This window comes from Plecotus auritus, assembly GCF_963455305.1.
Source record: "Plecotus auritus genome assembly, chromosome: 7".
Taxonomy (NCBI): Eukaryota; Metazoa; Chordata; class Mammalia; order Chiroptera; family Vespertilionidae; genus Plecotus; species Plecotus auritus.
The window spans coordinates 108,996,914-109,021,834 of NC_137774.1; the positions used below are offsets into that span (position 1 = coordinate 108,996,914).

A 24,921-nucleotide genomic window follows, 5' to 3' on the forward strand; every position below is an offset into this window, starting at 1 on the left:
TGCGAGCATTTCTAAATCAGATTCAACACTGCATGACTCCCCAGCATGAGCACTTTGTGGTTAGTAGGTCAGTTGCCCAACTCCAGTGGATGATGGTGCCACACAGCTCTGGACCCTGTAGGCAATGATTCACATGTGGGTAGCTGACCCTCTGGGTGACCTGGGGTGGGTGCAGCCAAAAGCAGGAGAGACAGAAATGCTTTGATGTAGTGAAGTGTTACTTGATGTAGTGTAAGCTCTGGGCTGCTGAGAAATCATAATATCAAGAAAGTAGCCCTAACCGGTTTGGCTCAGTGGATAAGAGCGTCGGCCTGCGGACTGGAGGGTCCCAGGTTTGATTCCGGTCAAAGGCATGTACCTTGGTTGCGGGCACCTACCCGGTGGGGAGTGTGCAGGAGGCAGCTGATGGATGTTTCTCTCTCATCGATGTTTCTAACTCTCTATCCCTCTCCCTTCCTCTCTGTAAAATATCAATAAAATATATTTTAAAAAAAAAGTAATAATCATATTGAGCACCACTTCCGATTGGTACCATGTGGTATGTGTGATGTCAGAAGCTCACCTTGGCTTGTGACAATTAGAAATATATTTTTAAACATGTTTTTAAGGCAGACAAAAGGCAAGCTACGTGGGAAGAGACTGGCATGTCAGATCAATACAGTGTGCTCTGGTGAGCTACATGTGATAAATCCCGGTTCAGCCTAGAGTCCATGTCTTAACTGTGGATTATGAAGTCACTTAACCAGCCTAAGCCTCCATTTTTACATCTGTCAAATGAGGATATGATTCCTGCTCATGGTAGATGTCCTGAGAATAGTGTCTGAAATGGGCAGAGTAATGTGCTGACCACATGCAGAGGCTTGGGACACTTTAGTTTCCTTCTCCTCAACTAAGAGGAAGCCAGCCTCTTTTATACAGTGTAGGCCAGTCTCTGAGTCCACCTGTCAGTTTTGGAATTATATTTTCCATATAGTATCAACCTCACATACAAAGGATAATACGATATATGGAGGCGATATGACCTTTAGAGAGCTGTGGGTGGAGAGAGTCATTCAAGTACAGAGAATGGGGCATAACAAGGAAAATGAGTACCCCTGCTTCATTTTAGAAGATTCAGTATAAGCAAGATATGAGGAAAGTGAGCAAGTCAGAGTACCCTCTGTATCTATGCTTTGCTGGCAGATCTCTGAGCCCCCAAGGGCAGCTGCTGGCAGGTGATTTTAGCAGCCCGGAGGGTGACTACTTCTCAGGGTAGCCTTTAGTCCACCGTTTTCTCTGATTTCCACACATCACCCACTCCCTCACTCTGCCTTGCTCATGCTCACTTCTCTTTAGTCCCATGGGGATAGCCTGTGGCTGTGAAGGGGAAACAACGAACTCCTCACAGGCATTCATAATAATGATGAGATTGCGTGATAGTTTAAAGCTCACAGAGTTAATCATTCCTTCTTCCAGGTAAGGTGGTTTGCCCTATCGGAAGTAATTAGCTGCTGGGCCTGCATTTTTCGTGTGAAGCAGACAATGGAAACAGAAGACAAAGGCAGGGCAGAGCTGAAAGGGGTTGGAGAGGGGAAGCAGAGTATTGAATGAAGGAGTAAACAGAAGCTAGGGCTCCAGGTCAGGGATTTCACAAGTTAAATCCTAACCTCACTTCTCCAGCATGAGCAGACCTGTTGCTGTGTTTGTTGCCACAAAGATGGCAAACTACCCAAACATTTGAATTTGTGTCAGTCTGATTCTACGGTCCCGCAATGTCTGCCCTGCAAGGCCAGGTCCCCTGAGGAGCTCCACAGGTGGAAGAATGTTGATAACAGTTACTGAGCATCCCTGTGTGCCTGGCACTGTGCTGGGCACCCCACAGATAGTATCTCACTCATTTCTGTAGGAGATGCCGTGCCTCTCAATGTACAGGTGAAAAGACAGAGGCTGGCACTTTTCCAGGGCCTCAGAGCAGGAATTTGAACTCAGATCAGTTAGAGTGCACAATGTCAACAAGAAAAAATACCGTGATAAATTTGTATGTGTGATATGGAATGATTTTCAGTATAGACGTATAAGCAAGGGAAAAAAAAGTCTAACAGCATATAATACACTCCCGTTATATAAGAAGACAAAAGTTCGAAATGGGAGGATATGCATACATATATAATCTACTGAGATGTCGTGCAAATCTGTGATTCTACTTTCTCTTCACACTGACTGTAAGGATTCCAGCTGAGGAGTTTCACATTGCCTCTGGGCGGATTATATAAGCCTTTGCATGTGGCATAGTGCAAGGAAAACAATAGTTGTTCCTGATTTGAGTAGACATAATTTTGGAAAGCTTTTATTATTTTGCTTTTTTAGAAAAAATCATCACTTCAGAAGTCTTATAGACTTGTAAAAAATATCTTCCCAGATTACAAAATGCATTGTTGTCATTGGAAAAATACAATATTTTTGCATACAAAAGTAAAGCAGGTTCTTTAAAACTCAAGTTCAAGTGACACTCTTATTGACACATTGAATGAAATTGACTGCGACAACCTTTGCATCAATGCAGCTTTTCAAATTGTTCTTATAGTCCAAATTAACCAGATGCATCTGGGTTTTTTCCTCTTTGGTTAAATTCATAGTCAGTCATTAGTGCTGTCTTGCTGGGAACAGATAAAAAGAGGCCTTTCAGGTCGGTTTTGTGTGTCTATGTCTTTGCCTTTGACTTCTGTGCCACAATAACTGTAGAACCTGGTGAGTTTGAGTAACTTTTGGAATTGGCTCCACCCTGCCTTTGTGGTGTCAGTTCATGGTTCTTCCATAAAATCAAAGTTCTGCCATAAAATCAAGATTCTGCCTTGATTTTACTAACCATTTAGGCAAATTTCTCTGCCTTCTCACCCCTCTTTCTTTTTTATAGACAGGGGTTTGAGGGTTTGCCCATCATCTGTTGCAGTTTCTCTTTTGAGATAGATCTCTGAGGCAGATGGCATCTGAGGATTCCACACCTTTGTTTTACCGTCATATTCAGGATTCATGGTGGTAATTCCTCTGCCAGCATTTCCTTCAGACATTGAGAAATTTGGGATTAATTTCTGTGGTTCTGCCTTCCTTCCTTATTGGTATCAGTGTGACAGCTCGAGTTCCTGGGGTTCAGGGTTACTTTGGTAGGTGTAGGGAGAGGAGATGAAACAAGGAAGAGAGGAGGGAATTACTTTCATTGTGGAGTAGGTACCCTGGGTTGGCACTTTGAACAATGCACTATGCTGATCTTGGGACCAAGGGTCCTATAGAGGTGACAGGACAGCCCTCTGTAACAATGGCCTTGCCTCCTCCCTTCTCTCCTGGCGTGAGAGTTTAGACCAAATGAGGAAAACACCCAGAGAAGCTGGAATTGGAGCCCAGAGGATGAGCCCCTCAGTTGGAGAGAGCTGTGCCTTTTAGGGATGCTATTACAAGAATACTTCTTGCTATTCTAAGAAGCTGGTTTGCAAAGAATAGACTCACTGCGACAAACATTAAAGGACCAAGCAGCACTGAGAGGAGGATCCGTGAGAAGACCCAGGTAGCTATGACTTCTAGTCTGAGATCCTACTGTGTCTTTAAGATGAATCCCTAAGTTAAGCTGCTTTCCTTGCACCTAAACAGTGAATCCTTTTGGGAAGCCCATGAGGAAGGTAGATGGTATTCTCATTTCACTCCTAAGGAAACTGAAGCTCGGAAACATTAAATACTTATTCAAGGTTACACAGCTAGTAAGAACAGCGTCAGGTTCAAACCCAGGTCTTCAGAAGAAACATGTTTGGAAAGCAAATGGAAGATAAAAAGGTGAAAGGCTGCCCTAGCCGGTTTGGCTCGGTGGATAGAGCGTCAGCCTGTGGACTGAAGTGTCCCAGGTACGATTCCGCTCAAGGGCACATGCCCGGGTTGTGGGCTTGATCCCCAGTAGGGGGGCATGCAGGAGGCAGCCGATCAATGATTCTCTCTCATCATTGATGTTTCTATCTCTCTCTCTCCCTTCTTCTCTGAAATCAATAAAAGTATATATTTAATAAAAAGGTGAAAGGCCTAGAAATATTTGAAAATACCCATCTGCCGGTTTTCTCATTATTGTGAGATTTGTTTACTCTGCTAGATCTGCTTGTCTCTGCAGGTATGCTTGAGCAGACAGTTCGTTCTGCTCATTTACGGAAGAGCAACAGTATTAATTGCAAGGAGCCTTAGGTGCAGCACAGCAGGTGTATGTTTGTTCAAAGATGCTTTCCTTCGTCGACACTCTTCTGCCTTAAAGAGGATGTTTATTTTCATCCTGAAAAAGACTTATTAATTGTGGCAACTCTAGTTAGATTTTCCTCTAAAAAGTTAATGTTTCCACTCTTCCAAGGAGTGTGTAGCATTCCATGCATAGCTACCAAAATTAGAAAAGCAAGCAAGGCTAAAGACCTATTGCATATTCAAGTTAACTATCATAGTTTTAGTGAGTTGCCAGGAGTGTCACTTTTTCTCCCAGTTTCCTTCTCATTCAACTAAAATTTATTGAAGGCCTCTTTCGCTTAAGACCTGTGACATTGTGATTTATAAGAAATCTGTGTTTGTTCTTAATCCCGGTACCTGACACAAAGCTACTAAGACCCTTGGAATTTCCTTGATAAGAGCTGTGAAGGTGAAAGGAGTGACTTTTGTTATTCATGACTAATTCCTTTTAACCACAAAGGAGGTTATGTTGATAGGTGACTTTTGGAAAGCCTGAAGGATGGGAGTGGCTGCCAGGGAACTAACTGTGTGATCAGGGAGGGGGGACTTTCAGTGCCACCCATGATTTCCAGGAAGTGGGGAGGGGCAGGAGGCTGAATCAAGTACCAATGGCTGGGGATTTAATCAGCTTCTGTAATGAAGCCTCCATAAAACCCGAAAGGACAGGGCTCTGGCGGGTGGTGAACACGTGGCGATGCAGGAAGAGTGGTGCCCTCAGAGCTGAAGCTGTGCCCCGTCCTGTGGACCTTGCCCTGTGCATCTCTTCCGTCTGACTGTTCCTCAGTGATATCCTGTAATAAACTAGCAATCTAGGAAGTAAACTGTCTTCCTGAGTTCTGTGAGCTGCTCTAGCAAATTAATCGAACTTGGGGAGGGGGACAGGAGAACCTCTGACTGGTAGCCAGTTGGCCAGAAGCATAGATAACGCCCTGGACTTTCCATTGGTGTCTGAAGTGGGGACAATCTTGTGGAGGGTTTGGGGGAGTGCAAAGAGTACTACCAGGATAGGGTATGAGCGTTTACTCAACTCTCTTCCTTCACACTGAGTCCTCATATCACAGGAAGAAAAACTTGGTGTCCAACTGACTTGCCACACCTCCTGATCCCAGCCAACCATTCACAAATGGGTGTTGTCATCAGGCCTAAGAGGGCTGGAAGGAAAGATGCATGTTCCTCTGCTGTTATCACATCTGGCATTCCCTCCAGCATACACAGGTGTAGACAGGCTTCAAGTTTTTCAGATAGTAGAACCCTTTCATTCTACTCTGAGGGTCTTAAGGGAGTGAGCAGATGCCTTCCCAGGCTCAGAAGTGCCTTTCTTGTTTTTGAACCTGGCATTCTGACCCTCAGGGAAGGATGTCTGTGACCACCTGTCCCTCAGTGTGTGCCTCTGCAGCGCAGGTGGAGGGGCAGAGGATGAAGTGTCTTTGTTTTCACCTGACTTACACTCCCAAGTTGATCATTTTGGTCATGAGGAAAGCAGAGGGATCCAGGAGAGTGCTGGGCCAGGGAAGAAGAAACTGGAAGCAGACCAACCAGGGAAGGGTTGTTCATGCATAGACAGATTTTCCCAGCATCTTTCTCATCCACACCCATTCTTTATAATCTACCCTCCAGCTTTTTAGCAGAATGCCTTGTTTGATCTTGTACTTGACATGTAGCAAAACCAGTGTCTTAAAGGTCTGTGTACTTGTGGTAAAGAGGTAACCGAGCTTAAATACCACCCTTGAGATTTTGAATGCAGAAACTCTAAAGCGAAGCAGGGGGTCTGGCTCTCTTTAAGATGAGTGGGCCAATGTCAGGCATTTGAACTTTAAAGAAAGATGTTGGATTCAGAAACACCTCTATTTTTCAAATTGTGTGTTTGGAAATTCAATGTGGTTTACCTAAATTAATAAGTGTTCTGCCAAGTATAAACCCTTTCATGATGATAGGAAAAAAAAAAAAAAAATATATATATATATATATACACACACACACACACACACACACATATATATATATATATGTAAGATTTTCTTGGTCATTTTTCTTTTGATCATAATTTGTGGTGTTAGAAAAATATTTGTTTAAATTTGCTAATTTGCTATACCATGTGCCATTTTTTTCTATAATACCTAGTCTAAAGTCAGTTGAAACCAAGGCAAAGTGACATTGTACTGTCAGTGTGAGAAATAGAGCTAAAATATATTTCCATTTATTAGCTCATTCTTAATTCATGAATATCAGGTTTCTTCTGAGAAGTTGTACTGGGTTAGATAACATCAAATCAGATTGCCTTAACTGAAACATAACCATCTGTTTTATTGGGAATCGCTGTAATTGTCCTGGCTGTTTGTTATTTGTTTCAAGCATCAGATATAGAGGGTTTGGGTTTTTTTTGTTTGTTTGTTTTCTTAAGTTTAAAGAAGAGAAGATATGTGATTAAGTAAGATAAAATTTACAAATGTATCATATTAATCTTGCTTTCCTTATTGGCTACTTGTTCTTTTCCCCATGTAACAAAATAAGGCATTCTTACTTGCAAATATAAATTTATTTAATTTAAATGTCACATATTTACCCTCCATGTCCACTTTGTAAATTAAAATCAGTGGCAGCATTTAGATAACATCAGAGATTTAATTTAGGTTGACAGGTGTCAAATTGGGCTATACATTTTGTGAGACTTATAACTATATAAATGCAAAGTGGTTTTATAATTGAAAATCCATGTGTATTTGTCACCAAATCTTGACACCACAGAGATGACTTTTGAGAACTGCCCCCAGATCAAGCAGCTAATAGACTCTGGGAGAGTTGATCTGTTTCTGACAGCTCCTCTTCCTGACCCGAAGGCCAGGGTCAAATGTGAGCAGGGCCAAACCACACAAAAGCCTGGTAGTGGTCCGACGCACACGGGCTGGAAGCATTTGCATTTAGGGTGTAAAAAAATGAACAAACAAGAGACCATGGAACATTGGACACTGGCGTTGCAGTGTCTTCGCAACTGTAGGGAATTGTGTGGGCCCCTATTAAGCTGTGGTGATAACAGTCCAGACACAAAAATGATCACAGTTCATGAGCTAGATTTGCCTCCTTAATTAACTATAACAGTCCCCTGATAAACATATTCTTCCCAATGTGAGCAGCCTCTTGAAATGAAGTCCTTTGTGTTTTTTTTTTTTTTTTAAAAATATATTTTATTGATTTTTTACAGAGAGGAAGGAAGAGGGATAGATAGTCAGAAACATCGATGAGAGAGAAACATCGATCAGCTGCCTCCTGCACACCTCCTACTGGGGATGTGCCCGCAACCAAGTTACATGCCCTTGACCGGAATCGAACCTGGGACCTTTCAGTCCGCAGGCTGACGCTCTATCCACTGAGCCAAACCGGTTTTGGCGTCCTTTGTGTTTTTAATGTGAACAATATATAAAATGAATCGGATGCTCCTGACTAATTCTAAATGGCCTTGCTATAGTTACTATTTCATTTCATCTAAAATAAAATACAGATTTTCTAAGGAGCTTTGATAATCGTATGTCAATACTGATCTTTGTTATAGACCAGTGGTCGGCGAGCCGCGGTTTGCTGCTCTGTTGACTAATGAGTTTGCTGACCACTGTTATAGGCCATCTGTGACTGTCATTCACAGGAGCAGTGCGATACAGCACAAGGCCGCACTGAATGCTCTGAGAAGTAGCCCATCCTGCAGGATGGGGCACATGTCCGCTTGTCCTGCATTTCCCATGCTACCACCTTCAGGTTTTGGGGTTTTTTTCCTCATCTTTTGACACTTTTTAAACATAACATACTTATCCTGAAATTTTCCCTTCTAGTGGAAAAAATAGCAGAAACAGAAAAAAACCCTTTACAATAATGGACCTTCATTGAAAACCTTTTATTGTGCTATCAGTCATGGGGAGAGGGCACAGGGGTGTGTCCTTCATTTTATTGCAACTTTGAGGCCTTATAAAATACATAAGTCTGCCCTAACCGGTTTGGCTCAGTGGATAGAGCGTTGGCCTGCAGACTGGAGGGTCCCAGGTTCGATTCTGGTCAAGGGCATGTACTTAGGTTGCGGGCACATCTCCAGTAGGAGGTGTGCAGGAGGCAGCTGATCGATGTTTCTCTCTCATCGATGTTTCTAACTCTCTATCCCTCTCCCTTCCTCTCTGTGAAATATCAATAAAAAAATACATAAGTCATGGGGATGTAACGTACAGCATGGTGACCATAGTTACCAATACTGTATTGCATATTTGAAAGTTGTTATGAGAGTAGATCTTAAAAGTTCTCATCACAAGAAAAAAAAATTGAAATTATGTGTGGTGACGGATGTTAACCAGACGTGATCATTTCACAGTGTATACAAATATGGAAACCTTATGTTGTTAACATAATATGTGAACTATACCTCAATGAAAAGATTTTGAGGCCTTACTAACTTTTATTAAAAATTTAAAAAGCTGCCCAAACCGGTTTGGCTCAGTGGATAGAGCGTCGGCCTGCGGACTGAGGGGTCCCAGGTTCGATTCCGGTCAAGGGCGCGTGACTTGGTTGCAGGCACATCCCCAGTGGGAGGTGTGCAGGAGGCAGCTGATCGATGTTTCTCTCTCATCGATGTTTCTGGCTCTCTATCCCTCTTCCTTCCTCTCTGTAAAATATCAATAAAATATTAAAAAAAAATTTAAAAAGTAATAATTTTATTGTGTCTGTTATACATATTTTATGAAATGAATACATGCTTTCTGCTTCTAGATATTTTAGATAGAAACTGACTCTTTGACTTTATTTAAAAGAAGGAGTTGCCCCAAAGGGAGTGGTTTGTGTAGTGTAGGAAAATTGCCTCATTGTTGTATTTCTGGAGGTGGGGAGTGGTTAAGTAGCCATTCACTTTATAATAGTTTATTAAACTGTTCATATATGTGTGATACATTCTTTTCAGTGGTCAGTTATAATTTACAATGAAAAAGGAATGGGGAAAAAAGATTGCCCCAGCCTCAAAATATCTCCCGGAATAGCCTAAATTCCAATGTTATTAGTTATTTTAGTTAATATGTGGCTTCTCCTTTTCCTCCTTGAAATGTAACTAGTCTGTGGCCAATAATGCATGAAAACATGAGCCCTTTAGTGTTTAGGGCTTGTCAGATCACATCTTCTTTGTAGCCCAAGAATCTGAGCTAATGTGGAAGAGATGGTTCTGGAGGTGGTATGATGAGGGGAGAAATAGTTGGCAATGGATGTCAGCAAAATGGAAAGCCAGTGAACTTAAATAATGCATAACCTATATTTCCCACCCTTTCATATTCCAGTAACCAACACACAACCTAGCCTTACTGAATTGCTTAGCTCTCTATTTAAATGGTAGTATGCGGGAAATCTCACTAATTTAGCTTAATTAGGAAGATGATTAAAATACAGTGTTAAGTGTATAGTTATTACTTTTAAATGCACCTTTAGTAACGTAAGTATTACCTAATTAAGGCTTTTTAAGAACCCTATACCCATGAATAGAAAAGAATAATTTTTAGTTTGCATCTGACTATTATATGAATGGATACTTCATAAGTGCTCCCAGTAAGTTATTGCTTAAAAATAGTGTTCCCTCTGTAAGTCTGTTTTCCTCGTAAGGCTTTTAAAACTCAGGGTTGTCCATTTCACAGAGTTGTAGCGTAGGGGAATACAAATAAACAGATTTGTTATTAGAAGTCCACTGTTTTCAATATAAAAGAGCCATGCTTTAGGTTGTATTACTGATAGCTTAACTCGTTTATTCTGTGCATGTGAGAGTTATGACTGTTGTGTTAGTAAAATAGTCCTGAGAGTCGAATAGTTTATTTTGAAGAAGCCTACTGCTTGTGAGTGTCTGAGAGAGCCTGTGTGTGTCACACACTCCCTCCAGAAATTATTTTGGAAAACCATCCATCTGGTGTTTCATCTTAAAAATTATAATTTGGATATTTTGAATAACCAAGTATTGGTTTCTTTAAGAAAAATATATGCACACATTTAGTTTGATTTTTTTCTATTTAAAAATATTCCTCAGTTGTTTGTCTACCTATTTATTAAGTTTTGGAAGATTTGGATGGGAGAGGTGAACGTGATTATGCTGCCTTACTTTCCCCAAGGTGATTAGTTGTTAGACTAAGAAAAGACTCATCAGTCTGATGAGATGGGGACTGGAGCAAACTTGGGCTTATTCTGAAGCTAGTGACACGGTGCTTCGTTACCGTGATGTTCACCTTGACTTGGTGCTTCTTTGGTTGGAGTTGTTGGCACTGGTATTGGTCTCTCTGCTGTGCTTCCTCCTCCCTTCAGTCTGGGAAAACAGTCCTAGGTACATGAAGGTCCCTTTCATTTATATGAATTCATAATATCTGCTGAGAACCACATTAAAAAACATTTATTTGGAGCAATGTCTGGGCCACAAGTGAGTTAATCCCTCCTGCAACTGCCCCAGGGCCATACCACATAGATTTCCAACTTCCAGAAGCATCTCCAGCTCAGATCTGTGCCTGTAGTTTTGGGAACCTGCCTCTGCGATTTTATTAATGGCCATGGCCACATAGACAGTGACTGGCCACGGCTGTACCTGATAGCACCTGGGGGAGTTCAAGGGAATTGCTTGTGTCCCACTTGTCATGAACTTTCCTGTGAAATTTCCCATTGGCCCCAGTATTCTTCTTTCCTTGTGCCTGGGTCTGAAGGTCGCTTGAGCACGAGTGGCCTTGAATGCCACGTGCATCTTCAGGCTCACCTTTCCCTTTTAGGGTTACAAAATAGGGACCAACAGCAGGTATTGAATTCATGTCAAATTCCTTAGAATAGTAGTTTTTGGACCTCTTATTTGAAACCACTGTTGGTTGCCTCTGTCCGGGGTTATTCATTATGTTTGCCTTTCCTGATGGGTAGTCACCCAGTGTGCCTACAGACTGCTCGGTAAGGAATTGCCACTGGGGTGGGGGTGCTCAGTGTGGTCTTCCGGTCTCAGTTGCCCTGGAGAGAAAAAACTCTCCTCTTAGTTGGCGATAGGATGTTCTCTTCATTAGACATTCTTTCCACTTGTTTTCTAGAGAGTCTGTCTCCTAGTGGACCCTTTATTTAGATGGACTTTTAACTACCTGAGGGTGGGGCACAGAACATACATGGAAGGCCATGTGGTGGGGGAGCTGTTTCTGGGGCCACACTGCTGCGTTTCAAAGAGTCCCCCTCCCCCACTCATAAGCTGTGGGACCTTGGGAAAGGCCCATTTTTTAAAGCCTTTAAAAATGGGATAATATTAGTGTTTACTTACATAATTATTTTGAGGATTACATGAATAAAGAGATGTGAAGTGCTTGGAATAGCACGTAGTACGTGCTCAATAAATATTAGCTCTTATTAGCATTATGAATTCATCTCATGACGCAAAAACCACTTGTGGCTAGTGGTGATGACACTTATTATCAAACTATGGTTGTCCCCCTACAAGATGCCTCTCTGAGGTGGACACACCTGTATGGCCCAGAGTTTCCTGAGCAAGGACTCGGGCATCCCTTCACTGGTTTCCCCTGCACCACCCCAGAGAGGTGCATGTCACTGCAGGCTTATCAGCCTCTGTTCTGAGAATGGGGTCCAGACTTCCTAATGGGCTTAGCCCTTTCACTTAGCTCCATTTGAACCCTGTTTTCCATCCCATCTGCTGGGGGCTCCCTCTGCTGGTCCACCTAGCATATATGCAAATTCGTAGAGTAGCAGCTTTTACAAAGTTAGTTTTAGGCTTTTAGGAACATTTGCACAAACATATTTGAAAACATTTTTGTGTGTGAGTGTGTGTGAGCGAGTGATACAGATCACATCAATATTACTCTCTTTTTTTTTGCCATTTGTATAATGAGTTGGGATATTTTCATATTTTCAGTTTAAAAATGTGTTGTTGTTTGCTTTGTTTTAGAATGGGAGCTAACATGGCATGCCAACAAATGTAACTTCTTTACAACGTAGTCATCAATTTTTACTTTATATATTTCAAGGTATAGCACTAAGGATCTTAGAATCTTATTTTTAACAGTCGAAAGCAAAGACTTTCTCATGATGTAGGGCGTTAACTCTTTAAGTGGCAAAAGGTCCCATTTTAGAGAGGTGTCAGAGCCTAGACCCCATAGGACGTGGTTATGTTGAGGATTGAGGGTTGGTTTTTTTCGCATCCAGAAAATAGCACCTCAGATTTATTGTTCGACTCATTATTTATTTGGAATTGTAATTTATCAGTACAATGTGCCATGACAGCCCTAAAATTGCATTTTAAAGTAACTCTTTTGCTTCTTTGTGTTTTCCTGATCATTTTGTCCTCCTCCCGTCTTTTCTTCTCCTTCTTTGCTTCTAGGATCAAATAGCATAAACCGGGTAACTGCAAACACAGAAAATGGAGAAAATGAAGGAACAACTAAAATTATTGCACCTTCACCAATAAAAAGGTCAGTCAATTAACCGAAGGAATGTAACACTGTATATTGTCACGAAGATGAATTTTCCTGAGAGCAAGGTGACGAATCTCTTCACTTTGGTAATTCAGTAGTACTGTCGATCAAAATAGTCTGGGGCCAAAGAATATTTTAAAATGCCAGCAAATTATGCCACATCAGGACCTGCCTGCCTCGTTTGAAGGAAACACCCTGTTGTCACAGCATGCTGCTCTCAGAGGTAATCAGGGGTTGGCGTTCTCGGCAGCAGAGTGAAAAGTCCATGTGATTTTTTAAATGGCGTGATGTGATGGACTAACTCAGACGGACCTGTGAAATAAAGTGGATGATATTCATGTTTAATGTACTGTGTTCATTACGGCGGTGCACTGAGCTGTGGCCCCGGGAAGCGGGCTTATAGCATTTAGAGGTGCGGGGCTTCAGAAGGCAGTGATTGCATATGCATGAAGAGTGGTCATGGTCCTCGCGTCCATTTTCCCAGCAGCATTTCCCAGTGGAAAAACCATATCTTGCTATGTTACATGAACTGTTTCCCTGAAAGATCAGCCTTGTTCTCTAACACACAGTTTCAGTGTCCTTTTTTCCTATCTCCAATGATGTTCAGGGGACAGGGTTTTAGACGTACACTGAGCAGCGTTCAGCCCCTCACTTTCTCTCTGGAGACAGCTGTCCACACATCTTGGAGAGGTCCAAGCTGTCAGAAACGCGTGACCTGGAAAGACTTCTGAGGTCACCTGCTCCGTTTTTGTTAGTAAATAAGGGGGTCTTCATTCAGCTGGATTGTGACTGCTTGGAGAAATACTGTTTATAATTTCTCAGCAAAATAATTCCAAGATATGAGGATTCTCAGAGTTGCAATGTTTTTCCCAGGGTTTTTATTTCATTTCCGTTTATTTAGTTTTAGAACACTCCCTACAGATTCTTGCTTTGGAATGGCAAGTTCTTTGCCCTTGCAGACACTTTAGTTTACTGTGCTTCCCTTAATCAGCCTCACAGCTGTGGACAGAGTCAGCTTAATCTGTATGTACAGGGTGTGCTGTGGGAAGTCTAACAGAAGATCAGTAATCTTCCATGAAATTCAGATCCCAAGCTTTTTAGAATGTATAGAAGCAGTTCAATCCCCTTTGTAATTGCATTCCTGCCAAAGACTGATACCTAAAGGGCTGCCAGAATTTTCCCACTCGAGCTTTAGATGAGAAATAGTTTAGGGAGTGAATGTAGTTAATTCACCACCCAGGATGTCATTGTTCTTTAACTTCCGCCTACTCTCCCAATTCCCCCTTCATCTCGCTGCTCCCTTTCTCAGTCTCCCTTGTCTCATCTCACCTTTTCTCCTGACTTATTAAACACACGCGTGTGTGCACGCACTTTCCACGGTTGTATTAAACATCTAGCATATTTATTACTTTGCCTCATTTCAAAAGGAAGCTTTTACTTTGGAAATTTGATCTTCCAAAGGTTTTTAACCTTTCCAAAAAGAACACATTCTTCATATATAAAACCTACTTACTACCTACTAATACTATGAGTGATGTGCTTACGTCAAATATATTTTTAGAGTTATATTCCTGGGTGGTTATAATATCCTAGGGTGCAAGTTTATTTTCACTTTTTGAAATGACCTTGTCAGTTTTTTCTCTCTCCTTTTTCTTGGCTGTTAAAAGAACCCTGCTATGACCATGTTTGAAGACAGTATGTAGAGGATTCCTCAGAGAGCCAGGGTTAAAGTGCATGAGTTCAGTAGCTGTCTCTCTTTTGGAAGCTGAGACTCCGGGAAGTGAGAGGAGGCACTCCCCCCACCCCCACCGGTGATGGTGACGAAGGCTTCTAAGAAGTCCCTTCCTGGTGTCTCCCCTGTGTTTCTAAAACAATTTGTTGGGATGGAATAACAACTCAGATATATTTACATTCTTAGGGCAGAAAGATGATACTAGGTCAGGAAATAGCATTGAAAGTCATTCTGATTTGGAAGGATGATGCCAAGGAAGGCGGAAGCTGAGGGCAGGGAAAGGTCAGTGGGGGCAGCCTGAACCTGCTCAGAGCCAACTGTCCTGCACAGATTCAGACCCACACCCAGAGCCAGGGGTCTCGGACCACCTCTGAAGAGAGGGAGCCAGCCACACAAGCCTGGATGCCCGTGCTCCCTGTCCTGCAGGTGGACTCTCTTGAAAGTTTCTTAACAATGGATGGCCTGGCTCCTGTTCGCTTAAAGCAGTAAAGCCAGAAAGAAAAAGAGGGGGAAAGATGCAAAAGTACTTGCTGCAGACATGTATTTTTTTAGGCAGCCACTTCCTATTCTTTTTGGAATGAGTCAAGGGTATAAATAAACACACGTTTTTAAACACTCGTTAAATAATTTTACTGAAGAAATAGTATATGAGTTAACTTCCTTTTATTTTCTAGTTAATTTGTTTTTCATACTTCTTTTTATTTTTAAATTAAAGCTTTAAGAAAGCAAAGAATGAAAATAGCCCTGATATCCAAAGAAGCAAACCTCATGCACCGTGGGAAGAAAATGGCCCCCAGAGGTAAGGGGATCTTTGTTTTTCTCAAGGAGGTCAGTAGGAAAGGGGTCAGCAGTTGCCTCTATCAAATAATAGAATCCACCTGCTTTGTGGCGGGTCAGGACTAGCTCTGGACCAGGCAGTCAGATTCCTACATCAGCGTGACTAGGAACTTCTGAAGTAGAGATCAACAGGATGTGTCCCAACGTGGAACTCTCTCCTGGAAAGACAGAGAGGAAACTAGTGTCTATTAAGAAACTCGTTGGAAGGTCATCATGACAGTTTAGAGTGAGATGATGTATTTCGGAAAACTCTAAATGAAATGTATTAATGATACTTCCTCCAATTTCATAGTTCTTGTAAAAACTTGAGTTGAAAACTATAGCTGATGAATAGTGATTCTAGAAGACCTTCATTCCTAAAGATATATATTTAGTTTCTTTTGTTCATAACTATCAAAGCAGCCACGTACTTGCATTATAACTTCCTGGACCCATCGTGACAGTGGGTTCGGGTATGACCACCCAGGGGTTCAAATCCTAGTTCTACACTTTCCAGCTACGTTACTTGGGCTACTGAAGGAAACATTCTGTATTTCTCTTATTTTTGTGTGTGTGTAAATGGGCCTAATAATTGTACTTCAGTGCTTAGGGTTAATACGACTATTCGCTAAGACAATGAGTACAAAGTTTTGAGCTCGGTCAGCGCCTGGCAGGTGGTAGGCTCATCATAAACACAATTCATTGTTGTAATTATTGCTGTCCTTTGTGTCTGTTCATTTCTCACTGTTGAAGGCTTCCAGGAAAAATCCATTCCTGCAAAATAATGACCTATATGATTTGTTTTACCAGAGTTTACCCCTCTTTTCTTTCAATATATCTTGTCAGCAAAAAGATCATTTGCTCATGATCTAGTATTCCCTTGCAAGTACCAACTGTGCAATCATGACCACCCCCTAGGACCACTGGGGTCTGGGGTTAGGGTGTTTGCTCCTCCAGGGCCTCCAGGGATTATCAACCACTCCTCTGTCACCCTAGTGGACTCTACAACTCTTCCCATGACCGCACGAAGTCCCCAAAGTTTCCTTGCGCACGCCGCCGAAACCCCTCCTGTGGGAGCGACAACGATTCTGTACAACCAACAAGGAGAAGGTAGGCTGAACACAGCCCCTGATTTAATTTTTGGTCCCAGTCACGTTTTTATCACAGGTTATTCTCATGATATCAAGACTGTTTGTCTCCCCAAGATAGCAGAAAGCCTATATTTTCTGAGATAAATAAAATAGGCCAGGGGTCCTGGAGCATTTCTCTTAAACAGCCAGAGTTTCAGAGCATAATTTCAAAAATATTAACAGGAACTTGCTTTCTGAATTGTACTTAAGACTGATAAGTTAAAAAATACATGTATGATATACTTTAATACATATTATATAGTATGTGTAATAAATTACATAACATGTTATGTCAGTGACATATATTAGTACATAAAAGACATTAAATGTTTCGGCCTGAGAAGACAACATTACGTTATAGATTAATCGCAACTGAGGCTGTGTCCTCTGCTCTCAGGCTGATACTGTTGTATAAATGTGAGTAAAACTCCTTTCAAAGCGCAGAGAAAATGCATTGTGTTGCCCAGCAGGTTAGATTATTTGGGTGGTTATATGTACATGTGTGTACTATTTAATTTTTTATAAATGTCCATATCTAGACGTTTGGGACTCTCTTTGCAAAGCAGGGTGGGCAGTGGGGCAGGTCCAAGAGAGGAAGACCTAAGAAATGACTCACTGGGGAAATCCACTTCATTCCTACGTGATGGGGCTGTGTTTTGCCCTACATAAGTGGTATTTTATGAGTGACTTTTATAATTATGAGAAATTCAGGTCACGGTCTCAGATAACCATCAACATTCCTTTCATATACTTGGTGGGTCTGGAAAGCAGAGGCCCTTCTGTCTTCTCAGCCCTGTTTATACTTACCTGTTGGTCCATCCCTGTATCATTCCTTCTACTTCTGCCAGTTTTCCAGACTGTATTCCCCAGCTTTCTCCAACCAGGTCCAACTTCACTGAAATCCTTTGATGGTTAAGCTGAGAAAGGTCTATATCACCCTCACCTAGTAGGGCTGAAAAGGGGGAGAGAAATTATGACCAACAATGATTAGATAGAATAACGGAATAATAGTTGGCATTCATCATGTTCTAAGTCCTGAGCAGTTTGCTTGCTGTATATTAGCTCATTCTATCTTTATAATAACTATTCAGAAATGGGCATTTGTATCATTCAGTCACGAGGCATTTTTAGCAGAGAGGGATTAATGCAGGGAATTTTGGTGCACAAATGTGAGTAGGATTAAAGGAACGAAAAGGCAGAGACATGGTACAGCTCTGAGGTCTGTATGCTGTCCTGTCCCGGGGCTGGAGGAATAAAAGGAGATAAGGGGGTGTTACCCAGAGATGCAGAGCTGCTTCTGCCTTTGAGCTGCTCCCAGGAGCCTGTGCTGGCTGCTGGCATTGCTGGCTGCCACTGTCGGAGGTGCCACCACTGTAGCTGATGCTGTGGAACCCCACTTCTCAGGAGTGCATGAGTGGGTGCCACAGGTACTGCCAGAAGCTCAGTTGCCTCCCCTTTTCCCCTGCTTTCAAATCTCACCTGAGTGTCTCTAAGTGGAACCCTGCTGGCAAAGAAGTCCAGGAAAATGCAATTGTCAGCCGTCTAGTGTTGGCACTACAGGGAAGATTGCAGATGGGTTGGGATGGGGCTGAGTACCAGTGGACAGGACCTGGCCCAGCATTATTATCTCCCTTCTACAGAGAAGAAAACTGGCTCTGGGAGATGGCAGGAACTGTCCTTTGTAACACATCTGGGATTTGAAACCAGGGCTGTACATCTGGAAAAGGCCATGATAATGGACCATCATTTCAGTAAGGCAGGAGGAAAGATTTTTCTGCCCTCCTTCCCTACCAAGGATTGGTTCAATTCAGACAACTAAAAAACGTGGCAAGCCAAAACCGGTTTGGCTCAGTGGATAGAGCGTCGGCCTGCGGACTGAAGGGTCCCGGGTTCGATTCCGGTCAAGGGCATGTACCTTGGTTGCGGGCACATCCCTAGTGGGGGGTGTGCAGGAGGCAGCTGATCGATGTTTCTCTCTCATCGATGTTTCTAACTCTCTATCCTTCTTCCTTCCTCTCTGTAAAACATCAATAAAATATATTAAAAAAAAAAAAAAAAAAAAGACTGGAACCCATTCCAGATCTTTCCTTCTTTAAAAAAAACAAAAAAAAAACAAAAAAAAAAAACGTGGCAACACCCCTGGGAAATACTTTTAAAATGCATATATATATATATATATATATATATACGTATATATATATATATATGTATATATATATATATATATATATATATATGCTGAGGGATATGGGTAGTGGGTTTCACTATATATATTAAGAATTTGGCATCATCTGATTATTGTTAGATAAGTTTTTACAGTGTTTCATTCCTAATTATTAGTGTACTTTGTCATTTCCTACATAAAAGAATTGCACATGTTGAGCAAATGGCCATTTTGATTTTAATATATTCAAAAATGAACTTATCAAGTTTTGCTAAAATGCACCAAACTTTACATTTATTTTCAAACTAAATGCTTGAAATAGTTTGGAGCATATACATTCTCAAATCCAGACTAATGACTCTGTGCTGAGATACATTTTCTGTTGGCTTCCAGTGAAACACAGAGAAGCAATTGTGGTGTGTGGTTACAGGACCCTTTCATAGGCACCACCCGTGGGAAAGACCGTCGGGATTCGGTCTGAGCACCATAAAACCTTCTGTCTGGTTCTGTGTCACCTAAAAGATCTCTTATTCAGCATGTTGTGTTTGGAGGAGACCAGCCATTGCTTCGTGTCAGCATGACTGAGCCAAAGCTCATTCTTTGTTGTTTTTTTTTTCTTCACTATAAATGCCCTTTAAATGTCCCTGTCCTTGTTAGTCTTGTTTTATCTTCACATATATTTACCTTGCCCCTGGGCATAAATCCCTACAGAAATGGATTAACTCTGACATTTAAAACTGAGATTTGTCATCAGCATGGAAGAATCTCAAGGACTTAAATTTAATAATAGGAAATTCTCTTTTGTAATGGATACCAGGATAACATGTTTTGCAGAAGATATCACAATTTCACATTTTGCCAGTCATTTGTTATAAGATGAGTACAGCTGAGCGGAAACCAAGATGGCGGCATAGGTAAACACCTAAACTGCTGCCTCACACAACAATTTCAAAACTACAACTAAAAGACAGAACGGTCACCATCCAGAACCACAGGAAAGCAGGCTGAGTGAAAATTCTACAACTAGAAGGAAGGAGAAAAGCTCACAGAGAATTGGAGGTACGGCAAAGGGGCTTTGTGCGCGCAGAGAGGAAGGGCGGCTGAGAGCCTGGCTGACTTCCTCTGGCGGAAGGGGGAAGGAAGCCTCCGACCGCACTGAACCCCAGTTCTGACTGCACTGAACCCCAGTTCCGGGCGAACCCCTGGGGACCCACGCTCTTGTGGGGGGAGTCTGGACTCTCGGGCAGAGACTAGGGAGCCGGGGAAGGCGGAGGACTGAAAGCGCGCCCGCGCTGGTGCGCACAAGGGCTGCGGAGGTTGTCGCGGGCTTTCCCTGGTGGAGGGGAGTCAGAGGCTCCTGACGGCACTGTGCCCCAGTTCTGACTGCAGTGAACCCCGGTTCCAGGCGAGCCCCTGGGGACCCACGCTCTTGTGGGGGGAGTCTGGACTCTCAGGCGGAGACTCGAGCTGGGGAAGGCGGAGGACTGAAAGCGCACATGCGCGCAGGGGCGGGGCTGACAGGAAGCCAAGACTGAGACTCCACCCCATCCAAGCTGAGCACAGAGGCTATTGCAATTTGGCAAGTCTAATCCTATAGGGCTGTCTCCAGCACCGGGCTTCTCCCAGCATAGACACAGCTGATCCTTACAGCCAACTGGCCCGGAGGTCAATTCTTCCCAGTGATACCAACAACAATAAAGACTTAATTACAACAAGGCTGTACACACAGTCCACAAAGGGGTGCACCAAGAGTGTCCACCTCAGGTTAACTGGGGAAGCAGACCCACTGGGCCATATTGGAAACCTAGCACAAATATATACCTTACCAACTCAGGGAATCAGTGAAAATGCGGGGTCAAAGAATCAGATCACAAACGAAAGAAATGGAGGAAAACAAACGACTGGATATAGAATTCAAAACCACGGTTATAAGACTTTTTAAGAATATCCTAGAAAAGACCGATAAATATAACGAGACCCTCGAAGATATGAAAAAGGACCAACTAGAAATTAAACATACACTGACTGAAATAAAAAATATTATACAGAGACCCAGAAACAGAATAGAGGAACACAAGAATCAAGTCAAAGAATTGAAATACAAAGAAGCAAAAAACACTCAACCGAAAAAGCAAAAAGCAAAAAAAAAAATCCAAAAAGTTGAAGATGGTGTAAGAAGACTCTGGGACAACTTCAAGCGTACCAACATCAGAATTATGGGGGTGCCAGAAGAAGAGAGAGAGCAAGATACTGAAAACCTATTTGAAGAAATAATGACCGAAAACTTCCCCCACCTGGTGAAAGAAATAGACTTACAAGTCCAGGAAGCCCACAGAACCCCAAACAAAAGGAATCCAAAGAGGACCACACCAAGACACATCATAATTAAAATGCCAAGAGCAAAAGACAAAGAGAGAATATTAAAAGCAGCAAGAGAAAAACAGTTAATTACCTACAAGGGAGCACCCATACGACTGTCAGCTGACTTCTCAACAGAAACTATGCAGGCCAGACGGGAGTGGCAAGAAATTTTCAATGTGATGAATAGCAAGAACCTACAACCAAGATTACTCTACCCAGCAAAGCTATCATTCAGAATTGAAGGGCAGATAAAGAGCTTCACAGATAAGAAAAAGCTGAAGGAGTTCATCACCACCAAACCAGTATTATATGAAATGCTGAAAGGTATTCTTAAAGAAGAGGAAGAAGAAAAAAGTAAAGAGAAAAATTATGAACAACAAATACATATCTATCAACAAGCGAACCTAAAAATCAAGTGAATTAAAAACCTGAGGAACAGAATAATCTGGTGAATATAATAGAATCAGGGGCATAGAAAGGGAGTGGACTGATAATTCTCAAGGGGAAAGGGATATGGGGGGTTCATGAAGAGACTGGACAAAAATCATACACCTATGGATGAGGACAGTGTGGGGGAGGTAAGGGCAGAAGGTGGGGTGGGAAAGGGGTGGAGGGGAGCTATGGGGGGAAAAAGGAGAAATAATTGTAATAATCTGAATAAAGATTTATTTAAAAATTAAAAAAAAAATAAGATGAGTACAGCTATCAAATTCTGGCAGAGTCTAGAACATTGGTCTCAGCATTTTTGGGTGATAGAACTCTGAGAATCTGATGAAATGTTGGATTCATTCCCTAGGGGGAAAGACTGTATTATTGAATACACATACAAACTTCTTTATAATTATCAAGGTTCATGGAGACCCTAATGCCTGTGTGTTTAAACATTCCTATTTTAGAAAAAGAAACCCAGCATGCTTTCTGACAGTACAATTTATTTTTACCCCCATTCATCTTTATACTAAAAAATGTTTATGCCAGGCACTGTATTAAATAGCATTAGAGAAAGTCTCTGACCTTGGGAGTTTATCGTTTGTTAGGGAAGAAACATACAAATTACAAATACATGTGCAGTTATGACTGTTATATGTTCTTCAGGGGGGAGTTACGCTTAGGGAAATTTAAAAACTTTTTTATTGAAAAATGCATATAGAAAAGTACACGTGTTCTAAGAATAACTGCTTGATAAACATTTGCCATCCAAACACATGTGCAACCAGCACTATTAGGGGAGGTTTTGCTGCGTTGTTGAGTTTAAGAGGTTGGAAGGGTTCCTGAGGCTGGATGCTGGAGCAAACAGAGGTAGAGGGGCTGGTATGTGCTGAGGCCTTGGGATAGAAGGGAGAGGGGAGCATTCATGAAAAGGATAAAGGTCAGTGTTGCTCAAGCATTGAGGGTGAACAGAAAAGTGCTAGAAATGAGCCTGGAGAGAAAGGTGGGGCCACACCTCCTGAGCTTTGTTGAGGATTTTGGTCATTAGACCAGTAGTTTTCAGAAAAGATGATAACAAGATCATATTTGTGTTGTGTAAAGGTGGCCCTTACTGTTCTGTGGGAAAGAGGTGGAAGAGAATAGCTGTGGAAATAGAGAGGCCAGGCAGCAGTCTATCATATGAGTCCTGGCCAAAGAGAATGGGAGCATGAGCCAGCCTGGTGATGTGAAGACAATAAAGTTGGTGGTTTCGAAACCCATCCAGAGGTAGAATCAATAGTGCTGGCAGGATCAGCATGAGGGTGAAGGAGCGAAAGATGTCCAGAATGAAGACCAGGCTTGTGCAGTTTCATGGATTAAAGTGTGATGCACTGAAATAAGAACCACCAGGACATTGCATGTTGAAAGGGACAACTTTTTGGGTTTGGGTATGTGGAATTTGCAGTTCCTTTGAGAAGTCCAAGTGCACGATTCACATGGATTGTTGGATGTAAGTCAGGAGTTGGGTTAGTTGTCTTGACTAAAATATAATTTCTTAAAAATGTTAATTGAAATACGATATACAGAGGAGGCTGTCTAGATAGATAGTATAGATAGAATGCAGAGACCAAGCCAATGACAGACCTGTGAGAAACTCCAACATTTATTTGGCGTAGTTGAAGAGGAGTATTAACTTGGTAAAAGACACATAGAATTTGTGGCCACAGAAAAAATCAAGAGTGAAAGTCTGCTTACTAAATGGCTCCCTTCTCTCTTTATTCCCAGAATGCTAGAAGCCAGGCTTGTGTCTTCCAGGCATGAGATTACAGAATCTCACTGTAAGAGAGGACAGATACAAGAGAAAAGACCTGCAGATAGACACTTCCCAAGGATTTCCCAAGGAAATGGTTGAGACTACCCACATTACTTTGTTCCACATGACAGTGAAGCCATCGGTTAGCATGCTCTCCACCCAGAGGTGTAGTGCACAATGCTTGAGAGAGTCATTATCACCTAGCATTTCAGGATAATTTCTGTTTGGAAAGACACAGACTGAAACAATTAGGAGTTGTGTGTGTGTGGGGAGGGGGGGGGGACGCGGGGGGCGGGTAGGGGCACCCATAGGAAATAGAGTCAATATAAGAAACAGAAAGTTTTTTATGAAAGTATAATTGTTATCTTTGGAAAATGAAAACTTTGATATCAAAAGGAAAGAGTGAATAAGAGTTCTTAGACTTTAATGTGACAGAATTTTTAAAATAACCAATAGAAGGTTTAGAAGATAAAGTTAAGGAAATCTTCCCCAGAGTACCAGAGTAGAGCAAAAACAAAGCATAGATATATAAATAAAGATAAAAAACTATCCAACCTGGATATCAAACATTTGACTAATGAAATTTCTAGGGCAAAACCTTAAGAAATTCAGAAGAGGAAAGTATTAAAGAAGTAGTACAAGAAAGTATTTCAGAACTGAATTATCTTACTTTATGGAGGACCTGCTGAGCATTTGATATAATATATTGAAAAATTAGATCCATACCAAGATCCATTATCATAAAATTTTAAAACATTATAGATTTAGAGAGAATTCTTAACACTTGGGAGTAGGGGAGGAATATGGAAGAGAAAAGAAAAGTCCATGCATAAATGGTGACAAATAAGAATTCTGGTCTTGGGCTGCTTAACAGCAATATCAGAAAAAAGATAATGAAGCATCACCTTCAAAATGCTGAAGGAAGATTATTTTTTAATTTAGGGTTTTTTGCACTGTGGTCAGGGCAGATAGAGCTCTTGAATGCTTTGCAGAAACAGAGAGCACTTAGATCAGAGAATGGTGGTACCATTGCTGGGCCATGTTGTGGATCCACTTGAGGTTTATGAACATGGATTTGTAGTGTAACTAATATGCTCTTTTGTGTAACTCTCTCCAGCACTGTTCAGGCAGCTGTTGTGGTGTAGTCCAGAGAAACTGGATAGTTGGTTGGGGTCTTGCCAAAAAGACTGAACAGAAAACAGAAAGTTGGAGGAAGTTGTCAGTATTGGCATGCATGTTATTGAGATGATAGAAATCTAAGCTGAGTCAGAGAGAGAATGAAGGGGTGAAGAGCTGATGGATAGTCACACAGTCAATAGGCAAATAATCCTATTGAGGTCAAAGAAAGGTAGAATGGAAATAGTTGAATGAGCAGTAATAACAGTTAACATTCATTGAGTGCACACATTGGGCTAGATCCTGCTCTATACACTTTGAAAGTATTAATTCATTTTATCCTAATAACAACCCTTTGTGGGAGGTTCTGTTAAAAGGGAGGCACTAAGTAGCGAAGTAATTTAAATCAAAACTCATCAGTGAAGGAGATGGGATTCATATTCAGGTTGTCTGGCTCCAGAGTCCTCATATTTTAACCAGGATACCCCATCGAAGCTGTTTGAAAGTAAAAAGAAGTGGTAAAGGGGGCCGGGGTGGGGGGGGGGGAGGGGAAGCGGGTGAGGAGGGGATTGTGGTCTGAGAGCAGTGATTAGAGGTGGTTACAGAGGATAAAGTCCAAGTGTAACCAGGATGTGGGTGCTGAGTTATTGTGAAGAGATTATTAGAGAAAAGGTCAATGGGACTTGGAAGCCAGGGTGTTGGGAAGGGCA

General features: G+C 41.8%; 1 protein-coding gene across 2 annotated transcripts in view; it reads left to right on the forward strand.

Annotated features, from left to right (window-relative positions):
* The window catches only part of EPB41L4A (erythrocyte membrane protein band 4.1 like 4A), a 244,607-nt gene that overhangs the window by 191,916 nt on the left and 27,770 nt on the right, over positions 1 to 24,921 (forward strand). For both annotated transcript variants that reach the window (XM_080678251.1, XM_080678250.1), the window contains 3 exons: positions 12,578 to 12,668; positions 15,119 to 15,202; positions 16,216 to 16,329. In XM_080678251.1, coding sequence (XP_080534377.1) covers positions 12,578 to 12,668; positions 15,119 to 15,202; positions 16,216 to 16,329 — 289 coding nt within the window. The remainder of the gene's footprint in view (positions 1 to 12,577; positions 12,669 to 15,118; positions 15,203 to 16,215; positions 16,330 to 24,921) is intronic.